General features: G+C 33.4%; 1 protein-coding gene across 5 annotated transcripts in view; it reads right to left on the bottom strand.

Moving 5' to 3' along the window:
- Erbb4 (erb-b2 receptor tyrosine kinase 4) overlaps window positions 1-19,888 on the bottom strand; it is a 1,062,955-nt gene that overhangs the window by 257,144 nt on the left and 785,923 nt on the right. For all 5 annotated transcript variants that reach the window (XM_047545016.1, XM_047545015.1, XM_047545020.1 and 2 more), the window contains exons 10-12: window positions 18,933-19,006; window positions 17,046-17,136; window positions 14,678-14,877 (exon numbers count right to left, since the gene is read on the bottom strand). In XM_047545016.1, the coding sequence (XP_047400972.1) occupies window positions 14,678-14,877; window positions 17,046-17,136; window positions 18,933-19,006 (365 nt within the window). The remainder of the gene's footprint in view (window positions 1-14,677; window positions 14,878-17,045; window positions 17,137-18,932; window positions 19,007-19,888) is intronic.

The following is a 19,888-nucleotide window of genomic DNA, read 5'->3' on the forward strand; positions in this document are numbered from 1 at the left end:
GATAAGTTTTGACATGTATACACTTATGAAATGTATCCAGTGTAAAGATAATAAATGTGTCTATTACCTCCAAAAGATTTGTTATGATGTATATAATCCCTCCCTTCTGTCCCATCCCCCTCAGACAACCATGGGTTTGCTTTCTATTACTGTACGTTGTTTTTATTTCAAAGAATTTTACATAGTATGTATCTCTTCTTATATAGTTTCTTCCACTCCCCGTGATTTTTGAAGATTCATCCATGTTCTATGTATCAATACTTCATTCATTTTTTAATGAGTATATTCCATTGAACATATCATTTTTTAAAAAATCCATTTACCTATTGACACACATTTAGACTGTTTCCTATTGTGGTCTATTAAAAACAAGCTATTATAGGGCTGGGATTGTGGCTCAGTGGTAGAGTATTTGCTTAACACATGTGAGGCACTGGGTTCAATGCTCAGCATCACAAAACAAAATAAATAAATAAAATAAAGGTATTGTGTCCATCTACAACTAAAAATATTTTTTTTAAAAAATAGGCTACTATAAATACCTGTTTATGTCTATTGGGTAAATACTTAGAAGTGGAATGGTTGAATATTCTAGTTAATATTCGACTCTTATGAAACTGTGAAATTGTCTATTGAAGCAGTTGCACCAGTTTACATTACTACCAACAATGAACACACCTTAGGGGCTGAAGTTCCCCATGTCTTTGCCAATGCTTGACATGATCATTGTTTGAATCTAGTATTCCTAATTGACATATGACAGTTTTCTCATGGTAACTTCTATTTACATTTACCTATGATTAAAGATGTTGAGTTAACTACAGTAAAAAAAAATTAAAGTTTAAAAGTTTAAAAGATGTTGAGTAACTTTTAATGTGTTTATTTGATATTCACATATTTTGTTTGGTGAAGCATTACCAAATCGTCATTGTTATGTCATATTAATTGATTTCTCATTTCCTGGTGTCGAGAATTCTTTATTCTAAAGTACTTTCTTCTGATCTTAGCTTTTTCTTTCCATTCTCTTAATACCATCTTTTAGAAGTTTTAAATTTTGATGAAGCACAAAATTTTATCAATTTTATCTTTTATAAATTATCCTTTGGATATCATGTCTATAAAGTTTTAAATATGCCTAATCCAAGGTCACAGTGATTTTTTCTGATGTTTTCCTTTATAATGTCATTGTTTTTGGTTTTAAAAATATGTATATGATCCATTTTGAGTTAACTCATGATCATGGTAGTGTATTAATCAAAGTTCTCCAGAAAAAATGAAAACAATTAATATATATATATATAAAACAACAAAAATATAAATATATATATATATATTTAATAATATATAAAACATATATTTAACAACTATGTATAAATATATTTACAGTGTAACTGTGTGAAATAATTTCTTATTTTATATGAAAACGGGTAAGTACCACTATCTGCTATCTGCATGCTGGGGCCACATGGAAGCCAGGGATGTAGTTCTAGTCTCAGTCTGAAGTCCCAAGAGCCAAGACCACCAATGATGCAAGTTCTGGTCCAAGTCCAAAGGACTGAGAACCAGGAATATTGATGGTATAAGTCCCAATTCAAGAAGATCAACATTCTACCCAAGCAGTCAGGTAGAGAGTGAATTCTTCCTCCCTTTACTTCTTTTTATCACATGCAGGCCCTTAAGGGACTGGATGGTGTCTATTCATACTAAGGAGGGCAATCCATTCCACTCAATTTATCAACTGAAATGCTTGTTTTATCCAGAAACATTCTCACAGACACACCCAGAAATAATGTTTAAAAATCTAAAATCTAACCATCTCATGCCTCCCTTAAATTGACAAAATTTTCTATCACACCTACTTAATAAGAATGTATTCCTTTTCTGTGTAAGGCTACCCAATATTTCCAACACTATTTGGTTAAGAAATTATCCTTTCTTTTCTATATTACATTTACATATTTCTGAAAAACTAGTTGTCCCTTAGTGTGGATTCATTTCTAGTTCTGTTCATATTGATCTACTTACCTCCAATAGCAGATAAATATCATTCATCTTTTCACTTTTAATCCATTTGTGTTTTTACATTTGAAGCTTATGCTCTGTAAAAATCATGTAATGCATCTCATTTTTTACATTCAGTCTATCAATTTCTGTCTCTTAATTAAGTATAAGACCATTTAAATTTAGTGTGATTATTATTTTTTTAAATATATATATATATATTTAGTTGTTGATGGACCTTTATTTATTTATTTGTTTATTTAATTTATAAGTGGTGCTAGACTCAAACCCCGTGCCTCACACATGCTAGACAAGCACTCTATCACTGAGCCACAATTCCAGTCCTAATTATTGCTATATTGTGTATTATTATACACTCTTGCTTATGGGATGAACATTGTCTTCAGAGGAAATCCTGAAGAAAAAAATATCAAGAGAGCATCTTGTGAAGAAAACAGTTGAATATATACAATGGTGCTGCCTGGTGCCACAAACTTTTCATTCTTTACATTCATCACCTTTGTGTATTTCTAGAAAATACAATGAATATTTCAGATTCTTCATGTATCAAATTCTGAGAGCCTCAACATTATTCTTGGTTTTATTCTTGAGAAAGTTGACAAGACCACCACACCCTTTAGTCACTAATCCATTACAGTTTTTAAAAGTCCATTAATTTATTTTACTAATTCACCATACTTTTCTTCAGGTTAGCTGTTCTCTCACTCTTAGTCCTTGTTTCTCTCTCTCAAGGGTCACAGGACATTGCAGGATATAGAAGGGCAGAACTTCCTGGATTTCCTATTATAAGCGGTAATGTTTGTTGGACAGGAACATTTTAGCCTAGGATCCCACCTCCTTTTCTATTGTCTGTGCCTCCTCATCTGTATTCACATGCCCAATATCAGAGAACTTTGGCATCAAGACAATGGATCTACTGAAGGAAAGGATTAATGAACAGGAATTCACAATGATGACATTCTACTCCTTTGGATGATGGAATTGAAGACTTGTGGATCATTTTCTGTCCAGTGACGTTAAAGACGTTGTCCCCACAGAGGATAAAACAAAAGCCCAGGGAAGCTGCTTCTGTGAAATTCTTAAGAGTTTTCAATCAGCACTAGGTATTCAGCAAGCCCTCTGACCTCCCAGAGCATTCTTCCTGTGTGAAGCAGTAGAAGGCTTATCAACAACTGGCTTGCAGTTCAAAGGGATATTATAAACCTCTCTAAAGAAACTTTAGTGGTGTGGGTATCTGGGAACTTTTAATGTCCTCTGTGTTTCCTCCAAAGCTATAAAATAGATTTTTCTTTATCTCATCTGAATTGTACCTGCCTGTTTAAAATGTAGAGAGATAATAATGTGCTTAGTATTTCGACCTTTATAGAGCATATTGAACCTGCTTCCATTAAAATAGAGACAAGCTTAAAATAATGGATTTCTTTTTTTTTTTTTTTTACCTTGCTGTATGTGTGAAAGTAAATGGATTAGCTCAAAAATATTGAAATGGAGCACCTGTCTACAGGCACAAGGGCAAAAAAAACTTCTCTTCTATTGTAGAACAAACCTGTCCACTCTCTTCACATTTTTTATTATATATGAGACATGGATTTTACTTAGAATGTATTTGGACATGTATCATTAATCTCTTTCTTTTCTAAGGCTAAATTGTATGGTTTGACATAGTAAAAATTCAGGTTTTGTGATCAAATGGACAGAAGTTCAAATCCCCATGGCTTCATGAGCCATGTAGCCTTGAGAGATTATTTACGTTACTCCTCTGTAAAGTGAATAATCACATCTACACTTGAAGGATGTGATAATGTTTAGGCATTTATTGTATTAATAGTAGTACAGTATTTTATTCAGTGTCTGACACAGTAAGTTAGCATTCAATTAATGTACCCAATAGAAACTTGAAATCATATGAAAATGCATGTGCTTACTTTTAAAAACATTTGCTGAGAAACTACTTCCTTTGTGTGGGACATTGCCTAGAGTTGGGGATATAACAGAAACAAGAAATAAAATGCATATTCTCTCATCTGACAGAACTTACAGCTAGTTGTGGAGACATAATAGTTTAATAATTATATAACATGCATAATTATGATTTTGATAGATGACATGACAAAATTGTACAGAGTGCAGAGAGAACACAGTGATTGTCCCCACCTAGTTAGAAGGTGGCATCAGATGACATACCCCAGAAAGAAAACCCTTTAAGCTAAGAAGAGAAAGAAAGATAACAAGAATCATTAAAGCAAAGGGGGCCGAGGGAAATTAGAAATTACAACTCTGGCCAAGAGATTCTCAGGAAGGAATGAGATCAATATTTTCAGAAAAAAGGTTGGACACGGGCAATGTGAGAAAATGGTCCTAATAAAGCCAGTGGGGTGGACAGGGCCAGTTATATAGGACCTAATGACCATTTTCAGGATTTTGTGCCTTGTCTGAAAAGTTGTTCGATGCAGTTGAAAAGTTTAGTCAAAGAGTAAAGGATCTAGTTTGTGTTTTTAAATCTTATTCCAAATGCTTTATGTGACTGACTTGAAAACATGCTTGAACAGTTGGTGGCAAGGAGATAATAGCAATGATGGAGATAGGCACATGACCCAAGCAGCATCAATTCAAGTTTTTTTTTTTTTTTTTTTTTTTTTATGCCTTCTCCCCCCAGACACACAATACAGATGCTGGGAAAGAGAAGATAGATGTTTACTTTGTTTTGTTTTGTTTCTTTCAAATCTGTAGTCCTAATCTTTAAGGATGTTTCCAGCTATCCCTGGAAGGACCAAACATTTTCTTTATACATTGCTGGTGGAAATGCAAAACAGTGCAACCATTATGAAAAGCAGTATGATGATTCCTCAGAAAATTTGGAATGGACCCACCTTTTGACCCAGCTATCCCACTCCTTGGTTTATAGACAAAGGACTTAAAAACAGAATACTACAGAGATACAGCCACATCAATGTGTATGGTAACTCAATTCACCATAACTTAAATATGGAACCAACCTAGATGCCTTTCAATGGATGAATGAATAAAGAAAAGGTGGTATATGTATCCAACGGAATATTACTCAGCTTTTTAAGAAGAATGAAATTATGACATTTGTTGGTAAATGGATGGAATTAGAGAATATCATGCTAAGTTAAATAAACCAAAGGCTGAATGTTTTCTCTGATATGCAGATGCTAATTCACAATAAGGGGGGGATAGGGAAGAATAGAGTTACTTTATATTAGGGAGAGGGGAGGGAAGGGGAGGAGAGGAGATATAGGAATAGGAAGGATAGTAGCGTGAAACAGACATTATTACCTCATGTATATGTATGACTGCATGACTGATGTGATCCTACAATATGTATAATCAAAAAATTGAGAGATTGTGCTCCATTTATGTATGATCTATCAAAATGTACAAATACATTCTACTGTCATGTACAACAAATTAGAATAAATTAAATAATTTTTTAAAAAAGAGTTTTCCCTAGAGGAAAGCAGGTTCAAATAAATGGCAGGATTCAGTACAGGTGGTGGTGATTGAACTCCTGGATCCAACAGAAACTGAAGGATACTCCTTGGACTTCTGAGTTGTTTTTTACCTAAAATGATTGGAGACAGGTTTCTGTCACTCATAGAGTACTGAAATAGTTTCCTATTGCTACTATAGTCAATTCCACAAATGTAGTTGCTTACAACATTATAAATTTAGTCTCTCAGTTTGGATATCAAAAGCTCAAAATGAGTCTTATAGGAGCTACAATGAAGGTAACGCAAAACTGACACCATCTGGAGGCCCTGAAGCAGGTTTGTTCCTTGCCTCTTCCAGCTTTTAGAGCCTTCTTGGCACCCCTGGGCTTGTAGCCACTTCACTGCAACCTGTTTCTAGGTTCACATCACCTTTTCCTTTACTGTAGTCAAATCTCCCCTTTATAAGGACATGCATGATCACATCTGTGGCTCCTCCAATAACCCAGGGTAATGTTCCCATCTTAACTTCTACGCTATGTACTGGGCCTCTCTCTTGTACCTTAAAAGGTGATATTCACAGGTTTTGTGGATTAGGATGTGGCCATCCTAGAGTGGGTGGGAAGGAAGCATCATTAGCCTTTTGTAAGCACTCAGCAGTGTTGAAGTAAGCTCTGTGAGGAGGTTAGGTCAGAGATAAAGGGGAAGGACAGTATGCATCTTGATATGACATTATATATCTGTGAAATAGTGAGTTAAATCTATAAAGAAATTGGGGAGGTAGGTATGGAGGAATAAGTGCCAAAACATTCATAGGATCAGCTGACATTGCCCATGGCGTGATCACTCTTAAGCCCCTAGGGAAACCTGTCTCTGACCTGCATGGGACCCTGAAAGGAGGTCGTGACTAGAAGTGACAGATAAATTTTTCTGACAGTCTTGAATATCTGCTTGGAATACTAAGCACATTTTAAAGTACCTCTCAGTAGTAACATTAACTACAAAAATTAACTACAAAAGTGTAAAATAAATCTACCATATTTTACAGAAACCCTATAAATAAAATTTAATTGTACTATATTACTATACTACAATTATTCAATTAACATGTTAAACTATCATTAAATATTCTCTTTATTTCTAAGGAATCTCCGTACTGCTTTCCAGAGTGGCTACACCAATTTGCAATTCCACCAGCAATGTATGAGTGTGCCTTTTTCCCCACATCCACGCCAACACTTATTATTGCTTGTGTTCTTGATAAAAGCCATTCTAAGCAGAATTAGATGAAACCTTAAGGTGGTTTTAATTTGCATTTCTCTAATTACTAGAGATGATGAGCACTTTTTCACATATTTATTGATCGGGTTCTTTGTACTTTTGGTGTAAAGTTTTTTAAGTTCTTTATAAACTTTGGAGATTAGAGTTCTGTCTGAAATGTGTGTGGAAAAGATTTTCTCCCACTCTGTAGGCTCTCTTTTCACATTCTTGATTGTACCCTTTGCTGAGAAAAAGTTTTGTAGTTTGAATAAATCCCATTTATTGATTCTTGCTTTTATTTCTTGTGCTCTGGGGGTCTTGTTAAGGCTATTCCATTCCTTGGTTTATACCCAAAGTACTTAAAATCAGCATACTACAGTGACACAACCACATCAACATTCATAGCTGCTCAATTCACAATAGCTAGATTGTGGAACCAACCTAAATGCCCATCAATTGGCAAAAGGATAGAGAAACTGTGGTATGTATATATACACAATGGAATACTACTTAGACATAAAGAAGAATAAAATTGTGACATTTGCTGGTAAATGAACTTATGCTAAGTGAAATAAGCCAATCCCCCCAAAAAAAGGCTGAATGTTTTCTCTGATAAGTGGATGATGATATATAATGGGGGGGATGTAACAAGGGGGGTAAGAGAAGAATGGAGAAACTTTGGGTTGTATAGAGGGAAATGGGACAGAAGGGGTTGGGGGAAAAAAGATAGTGAACTGAAACAGACATGATTACCCTATGTACCCATATGATTACACGAATGGTGTGAGTCTACATTGTGTACAACCTAGAAATTAAAAGTTGTACCCCATTTGTGTACAATGATTCAAAATGCAGTCTGTAAAAATAAAAATAAAAATAAATTCTTTATTTTTATTGAGTGGGTTATTATTAGTAATGAAAATAAAACAGTATTTATTGGACTCTTTAAAGTCTACTCTTGAGCTTTGTCTTATCAAACTTGTGAAGTGTGTGGTTTTCAGCTATTTACCTGTGAATTTGCCTCCTGTGAGTCTTTTAGGAGGGAAGAAACCCTCATAGGAAGAAATGAAGTGTAGAACCAGAGATTTTAAATATGTTTCTGACTATAGCATGATGGGGAGGATAATATGGGAAGAGAGAGAGTAGTTTCCAGATGATTCTCTCCAGACACCTGCCTTGGGATGTTCTGACACATTTTAAAAATGCAGAATTTGGGTTCCCATATCATTCTGTCCTTGTGAATTTCAAAGGATTGGCTAGCAGAGAGCTACAAACTGGGTGGATTAACACAACAGAATTTTACTCTCTCACAGTTTTGGAGGCCAAAAGTACAAAATCAACGTTTTGGCAGAAGAGTCCTTGATTGGCAGCCAGGTGTAGAAGGGTCCTCTGCCTCTCTCCTAGCTTCTGGAGGATATTGGATCCAGGGGGATCCCCTGGCTGCAGTAGCTTCTCTCCAGTCACTGTCTCTATCAATGCATGACTATCTTCCCAGTGGGTTTTCACATAGTGTTTGTTCTGTGTCTTTCTGTTTCTTCTTGTCTAAGGACTCATCCTATCTGTATAACCTCATTGTAACATATTTTAATTACCTCTTCAAATAAGGTCACATTTAAGGCACCATGGGTTTAGCATATGCTTTCTAGGGACACAACACAACCCACAATACTGTTGAAGTAGAAACCTCTGGAAACTGGAGCTTAGAGTTTTGCAAATTTTAGTAATGAAAAATTTCCACTATCAAGTTTTGCAACGACTGATCTAGAGGCAAGTCAGGTTAAAATATTGCCATTTGTGATAAAAATCAAAATCTGCAGTAATCTTGGCTTTTATTTTTGAGAGGTCTTCCAAAGCTTTCAGAATTCCTCCATTGCAAACTTGAAGGGGTATCATTTCTGAAACTCTTCTGCAACAGTAACTGCTTATTACCCTTTCCGTAAGAACATAGAGAACATTTCGTAGCATGTTAGTAATTAGACATTGTGCTGTTTCAAATACAATAAGAGAATCTTATTTGAATCCTTTCTTTTACAAAGAACAGTGTATTGATGTATTGCTTTGGTAATTTAAAAAGGAAATCTTAAAAGCATAATTAAAATCTCCCATCTTATGATTACTTAGATGAATATAGACTTCACTATGTTCTAAGTTATGTACTTTATGGTTCATACTAATCTAAGGTTTAACAAAAGGCAGAATTCATTAATTTCCTTCCCAGTGAAGATCGGCTGCTCCCAGGTCTAAAGGATGATTCTTCTAACCTTGCAGACAGCATCTCGTCAGCATCCCAAGGCAGCATGGGAAGGGATGGGATGCTCAAATAAAGGATGAGAATACGAGCCTGAAAGAATGAAAATCTCCCACTTTTGCAACAGATTCTTAAGGAAGATCTTAACATCAGAATTCATTTTCTGCAACACACAGAGGTGATGGAGACTGTTATTTTTCCTGAATTATTCATCTAAAACTTCCGTATTTTTTATTTTTTAAAATACCACATCTGTTACTTATCATAAAGTCAATTTTAAATATTTTAATTAGAGAAAAGGCAAAGAATGCATTCAAAGGGATTCTTAAGTATAGACTTTTATCCACTTGTCATCTCAAGAGAGATTTTTAAATTTCTAGTCTCCTGTTCATCACTACACTTAATACTTCATGTCTACCAGTGGTTAATAGGCTTCTTATAAATTTGTAGTTCACTACTTTAATAAGGTGAATTTTTCCTCTACCCAAAAAGAAAGCTCTTGATATTTCTTTTTCCTTTCCATTCTCCAAAAAAGGCACTGTTTTCATTAAGTAAAAGTCAAATATTCTATCTTTGTACCATATAATGTGTGTTTATTTGAGTGTACAGTCAATGATCTACTTTAATGATAAAATAATGTAATTGTATAATAACAGCTAGCACATATATAGCACTTACTTTGAGATAGACATTCAGAAGGTAAGTTAACTCTATTTTACAAGTGAAAAAATTGAGGATAGAGATATTTTTAAATGAATTACAAAAGGTAGAACAGTAAGAGTTTTGCTGAGATTAAAACCCTAGCCACTGGGCTCTAGTGTCGCCATGATTTGAGTGTAGTTCATCCCACCAAAATTCACATAATGGATAAACTCTCAATGCACTGGCATTGAAAGGAGCAGGGACCTTTTAGAGGTGGGGCCTGGTGGGAGGTGTTGAGCCATGGCTGCCTTCATGAAACCATTAATGCTGGTCTTCCCGTGGATCTCCCAGGAGTGAATGAATTCCCTCAAGCAGGTGTTTTACAAACGAGCAAGCCTCACCCCGTTGCCCCTCGCTTCCCCTCCCACCATGTGGACCATCTCTAACCTGCTCACACCATGCTATGCCATTGGCCATATGGTGACAAAACCTGAAGACTGCAGAGGCAGACCAAATGGGAACACTCAATCTCAGCCTCTCAAACTCCAAAACTGTGAATTAAACCAACCTTCATAAAATATCCAGCCTCAGGTTTTTTATTGTCTCAACATAAAAATGGGCTAAGGCATGTGTGGTACTGAATATTTTATTATATAGGCTATACCATAGTAAATCAGCAGGTTTTCTTGTAAAATCAATTGCTTTCTCTTTAAATGAAGAGCTTAGTCTTTGAAATCAAATGGACATTGGGTTCAATCCCTGAATATGATCTTTAGTAGCTCTACACATTGGGAATATTATTAAAATTTCTTGACTTCTGTATATTCATTTGCAAAATTCAGATAATTATCATTTACAGGCTGGCTATAAAAAATAAATTAACCTATATAAATAGGTTGACACTTAGAATCTGGCATTTTTTCCAGCTATTTATTTAGCAGAAACACTACAGACAACTAAAATCAGTGAGATTTTTCCATAAATTCTGTTGGCTCAATATAATCAGGAAGTTCTTAAAAATATGCCATATCAAAATTTTCATATGGATTAAATTTTCAATATAGTTTTTAATATACTAGAAGAAAAGAAGAATACATGAAGATAAAAAATTATGTATCAAAACACAAAAGTATAAAAATTACCATAAGACAGTTATTTACACTTATAAGGAACAAAATGTTAATGTGTTTAATTTGTGAAGAACTTTTCAAATGGAGAAGCAAGCAAACTCCCAAGCTGATAATAGATAGAGTTCATGGATAAAGTATATAAAGTACTTTATAACAGAAAAAATTTAAATAATTGATCAGCATATAAAAAGAAACTCAGTGTCAATCCAAAACACGTAAATTTAAAAAACTTTTTTTTCATCTTTAAGTACATTGAAATTTCAAACCATGAAGATCCAATTTTGTAAAAAGTGATGAAAAATATTCCTGTGAACTGATCCAGTATTTTTGAAATATGATGTAGCAATATGTGAGAAAACTTTATGTAGCCTCATTTACACAGATATTCCACTTCTAAGATTTTCGCTTCAGGAAATAATTGTATAGTGTATAAGGTTTTATGAACTAGGATATGCATTGTGGCAGGAGTACTTATATGAAAAATGGAAATAGGTTATGTTAATATGACAGTGATTCAATAAACACTTTTATATATAGTTTTTTAAAAGAATAAGGAAGAGTTCTATACACTGTCATGGGAGAAGTATTAAAAGACACGTATGACTGAACAGTATTTAAGTGTCTATGGTATGATCTCATTTTCACATGAAAATATATGTTTCATTATTGATAGCTCTGTATATGTTACGTATTTATTCACCCAAATAAATATCTTCCCTTTAGATGTTTTCATTGTTTTGTTTTCCAACAATCAGAAAGGTATTAGATTATAAAAGGAATAAAGATACTTCTATATTGAAAAGTCAGTAATGAGTTTAATTTTCTTTTATTTATATTGAGCTTAAACTCTACATGTATAAGTTAAGTTTAAGGCATGACATGTATGGGTCCAAAGGTAATCTGGTTTTTGAAAAGTTGGTGTAGTTCCTATGTCTCCTCTGTTTATATTTCAGTTTTTAAATTTTGTGCTTAACTCTTTTAAGAAACTTCAAAACACTTGTATAAACCTCCCCTAAAACTTCTTCCACCTAGCACTCTTTTGTTAGTACCAGAATCTTTTAAGTGAAGAAGGAAGAAAATATTCAGCTTTTCATGTCCTGAGTTTCTCTCTATTTCAATCTCTTCAAGCCATAAAGCCTACTTTGAAATTTTTAACTTGAAAGAGTAAGCTTATTGAAGCCACTGTCACTCTTTGAAGAAGAGGTGAGGCTTTTATTGTCATTACCATCTTAAATCATGTTGAATTTCAGATGCCACTGTTATAAATGAGGGCTAAAAAACCAACACCCAGATTTAGATTGGAGTATTCTGTGGGGACTGGGGTGGAGGGCAGGCATACATGGGTCTGTACATACATGTATATGCACTGTAAGTGTGTGTGGGTATGTATATGTTACTTGTACATATGTGTACATGTATTCCACATGTGTACACTTATCTGTGGTAGTGAATATATGTGTGCTCAAGTTACTTCTGTTTTTACAGATATAAAGAAACATATGTGTGCTCAAGTATACTTCTGTTTTTACAGATATAAAGACAATGTATATTAAGATGCAATATTCAACAATGCATATAAAAGGAAGCAAATATTTAGGTCTTCCCATTTGCAGACAATACTGTGGATGATAAGAAGGCTCTTATCATATGTGGGAAACACGGGCTCACTGTAAACATAAGGAGCATTATCTCTGTGGTCATGTTCACAGGGTAAATATGTTTCTGAAAATATAAGCATGTGGGAATCTCATGAATCCAATGTGCTGTGAGATAGAAGTTCAAATTCTGATAAATGGATTTCATGCCGAATATATTTATTCTAAGATGTTAAAAATGAAAAATGACATGCTTGATTTTATACTATAGCACCACAAAACTATTTCCCCTAACTGCTTCATTTCTTCCCCAAACTGCAAAGTCAAATCTGAATATATAGAAAAAGAAAACAGATTCATGATCTGAAGAATTGCTAAAGTCCATTCAAGAGGCATAACACCAAAAGCTCAAGATCATGATAGATATTTAGTTGGTCGTATTTATGATTATTACTATTTGCTCCTTTGACAATTTGGAAAATTTACAAGTCTTAAAGAGGTATGGAACAATATTATATAATTTGTTAGAAACTCCCTTTTTCCCCATTTTGTTTTTCTAATTTCTAACTGTATTTCAATTTCTAATTGTAATTCTTCCCATTTTCTTTTATTTTGGTGTGATATAAGAAGGATAAAAAATGTGAATATTGGTAAGGTTTGCAAATAAATTGTACTAAAAAGCACCTTGAAATATATAGATTATTTTTTGTATTCAGAGTTACCTTCCTATCTTTGAAAATTGTTTTACTTTTTATTTGAATGAATGAATGAAGAAAACAGAAGATTGTATAACCCTGACTTAGGAAAAGAGTCATAAATTAGTGTTGTAGATTATTTTAGTGTTATGAATCATCTATTGGGGGTGTGTATGCACACAGACATAGAGAAATGCGGGGCAAGAAGCTTAAGTATTAAAGAAAGGATAAAGCAGACTTTCTGTCAGGAATCAGCATTGTATTAAAACCAAGGAAATTTTCCATGCCAAGTAAAAGATGAACTTCATTTACCACAAAGATGTATATTTTGATATATAAGTAGTTCTTCTATTTGTTGATTCTATGTGGAAAAGAAGAACATGTAAAAACTTAAGATCACTTAAATCAGGAATTTCATGCTGCAAAAGGTCTCCTTTCTCTGGAAAATCCTTTTAAGAATCAAAAACAGCTAAAATATAAGTGAATTATCCATGAATTATAAATTCTACAGTATGAAAATTGCTAGTTTGAGATGCCTTAAACTATTTGTGGTACAATAAGAAATGCTAATAAATTAATCAATTCTCAGACTACTTAGCTCCATAAAACTAAATCATGTTGGCCTTTTCAGAGTTTGAATTTTTTTTCAAAAATTCTCTACTATTCATGACACACACATATACATACACACAAATGAACTAGATCACTAGTAATTTATACCCTGTTGCTTATTCTTACAGTGAGATCAAAGAAATAATATAAAAGCCTAAGAGCAAAACTTTTTTTCTCTGGGAATCCACCTTTTAAAATGAATGGACATTTGATTCCCACAAAAGAATACGCTATTTACAAAAGAATCACTGGATTTATGAATCTTATTTGGGATCTACCATAAATAAATCAGACATGAATACTGGGGCACTATGAATACTAATGGCACTCCCAGGATGTAGAAAGAGACAGTGCTCAGTAGAAAAATAGGAAGGAGTCAAGTATTAATCACTGGAGTTTCAATGTCTCACATAAGGAATGGCATAGTTTTATGCCTACGAAAACATTATTTCCTTTGTTGTAACAACGAAGTGATGAAGTGGATGAGTAGTATCAAAACAGATGAAAAAGGAAATGGTGATGTCCTTATACAAATACATTTGCAAAAGGAAATTTCCTCTCAGACAGTAAACTTCTACAACAGTGTATTTTTCACAATTCAGAAGAACACATCTTCACTTTTCCCCCACCCTCAAATAGCAAACTTTGTTATTCTGTTTCCAAGTTCACTGAAACCAAACAGCACACATAGAATTTAATAAAACGGATTTTTACAAAGTGAGGGAATTCAAGGAATCACCTGCTTATTAAACAATGCAGTGCCTAAGTTCTACTTAAACCTTCCAAAGCAAAATCTCCACGGGAAGATTTCTAAGATAGGATCTGTAAGCACACAATATTTAACAAATCATCACTTTCTCTGATTATTTTATGCCTGCCGGTAATTATAGCTACCCGCTTTATCAGAGTTGGAATAAGAGGGAAACAATTCAGACTTGATATTATTTTGGAGTGTTTGGCCCAAGGTAGAATGGGAGGTTTTAAAGTTTCTGTGTTTTAAATGTCTGGATCAAGTACTTACTACAGTTCTCAGCTTTTCTGTTATCCCGGATCACTATTCTTTGGTTGATGGTGCTGAAGAGGGTTGTCCAGTTGATGGTGTGATAATAACACAGGTTGCTGTTATCAGTTATATAGATGTTTCCTGCACTGATCTCCTTCAGAGACTGGAACTGTAGAGAGGTGATCCCTTGTTGCTTGAGGATCAGCAAGGAGAGGCCGCTAAGGAAGAGAAGGGGGAATGGAGCAAGAATAAATATGCTCTGGCCATGAAATGCCTTCTTACAGTAAACAAGGAAATCACTTCTTACTCCAAAAAAAAAGTCAATGGAAAACAAACAGAGACTGATCAATACATCTGTGCTCTGAATAACATTTTTTTTTTTGTCTTTACGGGCTATCAATTACATGTTAGTAATTTATATCCTGCAGATTGCTCTTATACCGAGATCAAAGAAGTAATGTAATAACTTCAGAGCAAAACTTTTTTCTCTGGGAATCTACCTTTTAAAATGAATGGACTTTTGATGTCCACAAGAGAATATGCAGCTCTAATATTAATAATTTGTTTCCCAAAAGGAATATGTCCTTTTCTTAGAATTATGAATCTTGACAATATATCTCTGTCTTTATCTTTATATTTACTGTTGAAGTATTTGCTCACTGACTTTCCTCCCCCACCCAAATTTCATATTCCTCAATAATGAAATCATGTAGTATGAATAAATAATTATTTATAGAATGCTTGGTTATCTACCCAACGTGAGATGTTGATTCTAGTATAACTATGTAATAGATATAGAAACAATTTCACAGGGTAGCTATTATAGAAAATGACTATAGATTTTGGGTTTAATTCCTCATCACCCAAAACAATCATAGTTATTGAAGAATTCATTAAGTAATGTTAGGACATATTAAAAATTAAAGAACAAAAACAAAATTTTAAAAAATACTTAGAAGGCTTGGACAGGTGGGGAAAACTTCACTAAAAGTTAAACAACTACTCTGAGTAAAGCAATTATCATTTCAAAGAATTGCTCTTATTTCAACATAGTTCACAGTTTTGTAATTACTTTTGCTTTTATTCTCTAAAAAGTAAAATCCCTAACCAGGCACTGGGGTGCACACCTGTGATCCCAGCAGCTCTGGAGGCTGAGGCAGGAGGATTGTGAGCTCAGGCCTGCCTCTGCAACTTAGCAAGACCCTGAGACTTTTGAGACCCCGTCTCAAATAAAAAATAAAAAGGGCTGGTTATGTTGCTCATTGGTTAAGCACCACTGGGTTAAATCCTGCTCCCAAAATAAAACAAAATATAATTCCCATATTTCCTTCAACTATGAACATTATTTTTAATTTTAGAGAATAAAGCTTTCCCATTCACTAATAACTTTAAATATACCTTTCTGTTCATATTTAGAATTGTTTTAATGATAAAAAATATATGGGGCTAAATGACAAAGACTGAAACATTGTTGTTCCCTTCATATCCACCTTGAGTAGTTATGACAAGGTCAGAACAATGCCTTAATTAATTTATAATATTTTATTCAAGGATAGTAAAAGTTGTTTTATATGCACTTGAGCACACTGTATCTCTCAACTACCCATTTACATTAAGCTCCTTTCCCCTTTACCTTTTTAAAATTTTGTACAGGTAACGTAGATTTTAATAATAAAATTCAGTGTACTTTCTATGAAACATTATTATAAAATAGTCAATTATAGTATTGACTTTAGACATTTCACAGATTTAAGCAAATTAAATAAAAATGTCTTTATGCAAATCAATTTGTATTCATTCATGAATAAAAACTTCATGCAGATAAAATTGAGATAAATGTAAAAAAAAGTAGTGGCTTAGTAAAGATTGCCATTTATTTTTATCATGTGAATTTAAAATATTGAGATTAAAATTTCATAACAAGGACCTTTTAAGTTTTAATTCTGCTGTCCATTAATTAACCAGTGCTGCATGTAGAGTACTGGACAAAATCCCAAAACACCAGTCCTACCAGGCATAGTTTACATGACAGCACCAGAGACAAATATAACCTCCTGATACAGCAACATAGACAGGACCAAGAAACTTGGCTGTATCTTATGATAACATAGAATCAAAAAGAAAGTTCAGCTTCATAGTACCCATTATGCATCACAGATGTGCAAAACACTAATGTTACATTAAGTGATACAGCTGGACAATCTATGTATTCTGTATACTTCATATCATAGGGCTAATTTTCATCAAGCTTATTTTTGGAATTAAAGGTAGAAACATCATATTTTCCAGAACCAGTAAATAAATAAGATTGATGGCTTTGACTTGATGTGCACACGATGCTACTCTTAAAATTTGGGTGACTTTAACTTCAACCAAATATACCTACCTATAAAGTACTCTTCCACCAATGGTCACCAGGTTGGAGAAAACACTGAAGTCAGTCATGTTTGGGGGCCATGATTGTATGTTCAGGAAACCTATAATTAATAAGGATAATAAAATTAAACCAGGATATCACTGTCATAGCAGTAATGTTGATTATTACAATATGATGAAAATATATTGACAGTTCATGGGAGGTAAGAAGATGACTGTACATTTGTTTATGAAATGTTCTACCACATATTCATTCTTCCAAAATTGAGTGCCTTAACCCCACAGGTATCTCACACACTGGCTAAATTTTTATCAAAACAATGAACACCACAAGTTCATGTTTCTCAGACATATGGGATCATAAAACCATAATGCTAAAAAAGACATAAATGACTCAATTTGATTCATTCTCTTAAATGCAAAAATTTACTTTAACTAAAGAAAAATATGGTTTCTATTTCTCTGAAATCATTTACCCCTTTATCTCTATGTTTGTGACATCAATATTCACATTGCTTTCTAAGCCATTTATGTACATATCTAACTTTTCTCCTTAAATTTTAAATTATTTTATTAACTTTAATTTTTATTGGTTCTTTTCAGTCATATATTAAAGTAGAATCCATTTTGATATAATTATACAAGCACAGATTATATCTTATTCTAACTAGGATCCCATTCTTATGGATAACATTATGGTGAGATTCACTATGATAATATATAGGGAAATTATGTCAGATTCATTCCACTGTCTTTCCTTTTCCTATCCTCCTTTCCCTTCATTCCCCTTTGTCTAATCTAGTAAACCTTGATTTTTCATGCTCCCATTATTGTGGGTTAGCATCCACACATCAGCAAAAACATTTGACCTTGTTTTTTGGGGATTGGCTTATTTCACTTAGCATGATGGTCTGTAGATCCATTCATTTGCTGGCAAATGTCATAAGTCATTGTTCTTAATGACTTAGTGATACTCCATTGTGTATATATACCACATTTTCTTATCCATTTATCTGTGGAAGGGTACCTAGGTTGACTCTATAGCTTAGCTATTGTGAATTGTGCTGCTATAAACGTTGATATGGCTGTGTCAATGTATTGTGCTGATTTTAAATCCTTTGGGAATATTCCAAGGAGTGGGATAGCTGGGTCGAATGGTGGTTCCATTGCTAGTTTTCTAGTGCAACCACTCTGGAAAGAAGTAGGAAGATTCCTTAAAAAACTAGATTTTAAATCCTGATATAAGTCCATGTCTGATTCATATTTATGGGCTGTATAACACTACTATACCAATCTTGAAGATTTTGGGTGCTCCATAAATATGAATGCTACATGTGCTGGGTGTGGTGGTGCATGCTTTCAATACCAGTGACTTTGAAGGCTGAGGCAGGAGGATTACAAGTTCAAGGCCAGCCTTAGCAATTTAGCATGTCCTAAACAATTTAGTGATATCTTGTCTCAAAATTTAAAAAAGGGCTGGGGATGTGGCTCAATGGTTAAGAAATCCTGGGTTCAATCCCTGTACCAAAAATAAAAATTAAACAAAAAAAAAAGAAGAAGAAAGAAAGAAAAGAAAAGAATGTTTCATGTAATCCAAGTTTATTAGTACTTCCCTAAGAAAGTACATAGAAAAACATGCGCTTAAAGATCATAGATCATTTGATGCTTGCAAAAGAATAATGACAAAATTTCAAGGATGTTTATTTTTGTAATTCTATGCAGTTTCACAATAAGCACAAAAGCTGAGGAGAAAGATACCATTGTTCAAAATGACACAAATTTCAAAACTTGGAATTTGCTTTGAAAAGGAATTGCTTATGCTAATATTATGTAATGTTTTCAAGAAAACACCAAATCCACATAGTTCAAAATACATCAGTTGCCTTTTGCAAAGTACCTGTTATCTCTCTGACTGTCCGAAAGACATTCAGTTTCTCTGGGTCTATAGCTTCAATTGCATTGTAAGGATCCCTAGAAAGTCAAAGAGAGATGCAGACAATCTTAAACTGTGATAAAAAAGTGAAAATATGAGAAATGTGATCATTGTTACTTCATTCAAATTGAATTTTAATTTGAAATAGGAAGCAAGCAAAGTGCTGTCTAAATCGTTCTATGCTAGATGTGGAGGGGGATTAATAGATGTTTTCAGGATATGGTTCATGACACAGAATATAAGTTCTTTGTCAAAGCTTATTCTAAATCTGTAAGAAAAGTGCAGTTTCAACTACAATGAAAGCAACTCCAAAGGTAGCAGGTCCATGAACAAACCATCTTATTTTACTTTTAAAATTTTATTCTTAATAAGGAATAATTTAGTCTGAAAATAAATTACATCATGGTGAGAACAATTGACTTTTGGGCTCCTCAAAGAAATCTAAATTGTAAGATGCACTTGTAATTCATAAGAAGAAAAGAGGTATTTTTTATTTATACACTTTGTTTTCATTGTGTTTTTTTCTTTTGTTTCTATATGGTTTATTTACATTCACTTTTATAACAGAAAATATTTGCTTCCATCTAAATGAACTGGATTTACATTTGGAAAAAGTTTACAACAGACAGTATAATACTCAAAAGGTATAAACTTTGGAAATGTTTAAAAGATTATTTCCTAATGTATATGCATATAATATAATAAATGTTATTGATAAACAAGTTGGATCTTTTAAAAAATGAACAAAAGTTATCTTTTAAAATTAAACATTTAGTGGATTGTTTTTCAGTTTTCATTTTAAGAAAATATTTTGGGGTAAAACATATTGACTGAAATAATTGCATACTTGAATACTAAACCAAATGTAAACATAGTATCAAAACCATCTCAATAATTATAGTAATATTTTAAGTATTTTA

The sequence above is a fragment of the Sciurus carolinensis genome, chromosome 3 (assembly GCF_902686445.1).
Source record: "Sciurus carolinensis chromosome 3, mSciCar1.2, whole genome shotgun sequence".
NCBI classification, from domain to species: Eukaryota; Metazoa; Chordata; class Mammalia; order Rodentia; family Sciuridae; genus Sciurus; species Sciurus carolinensis.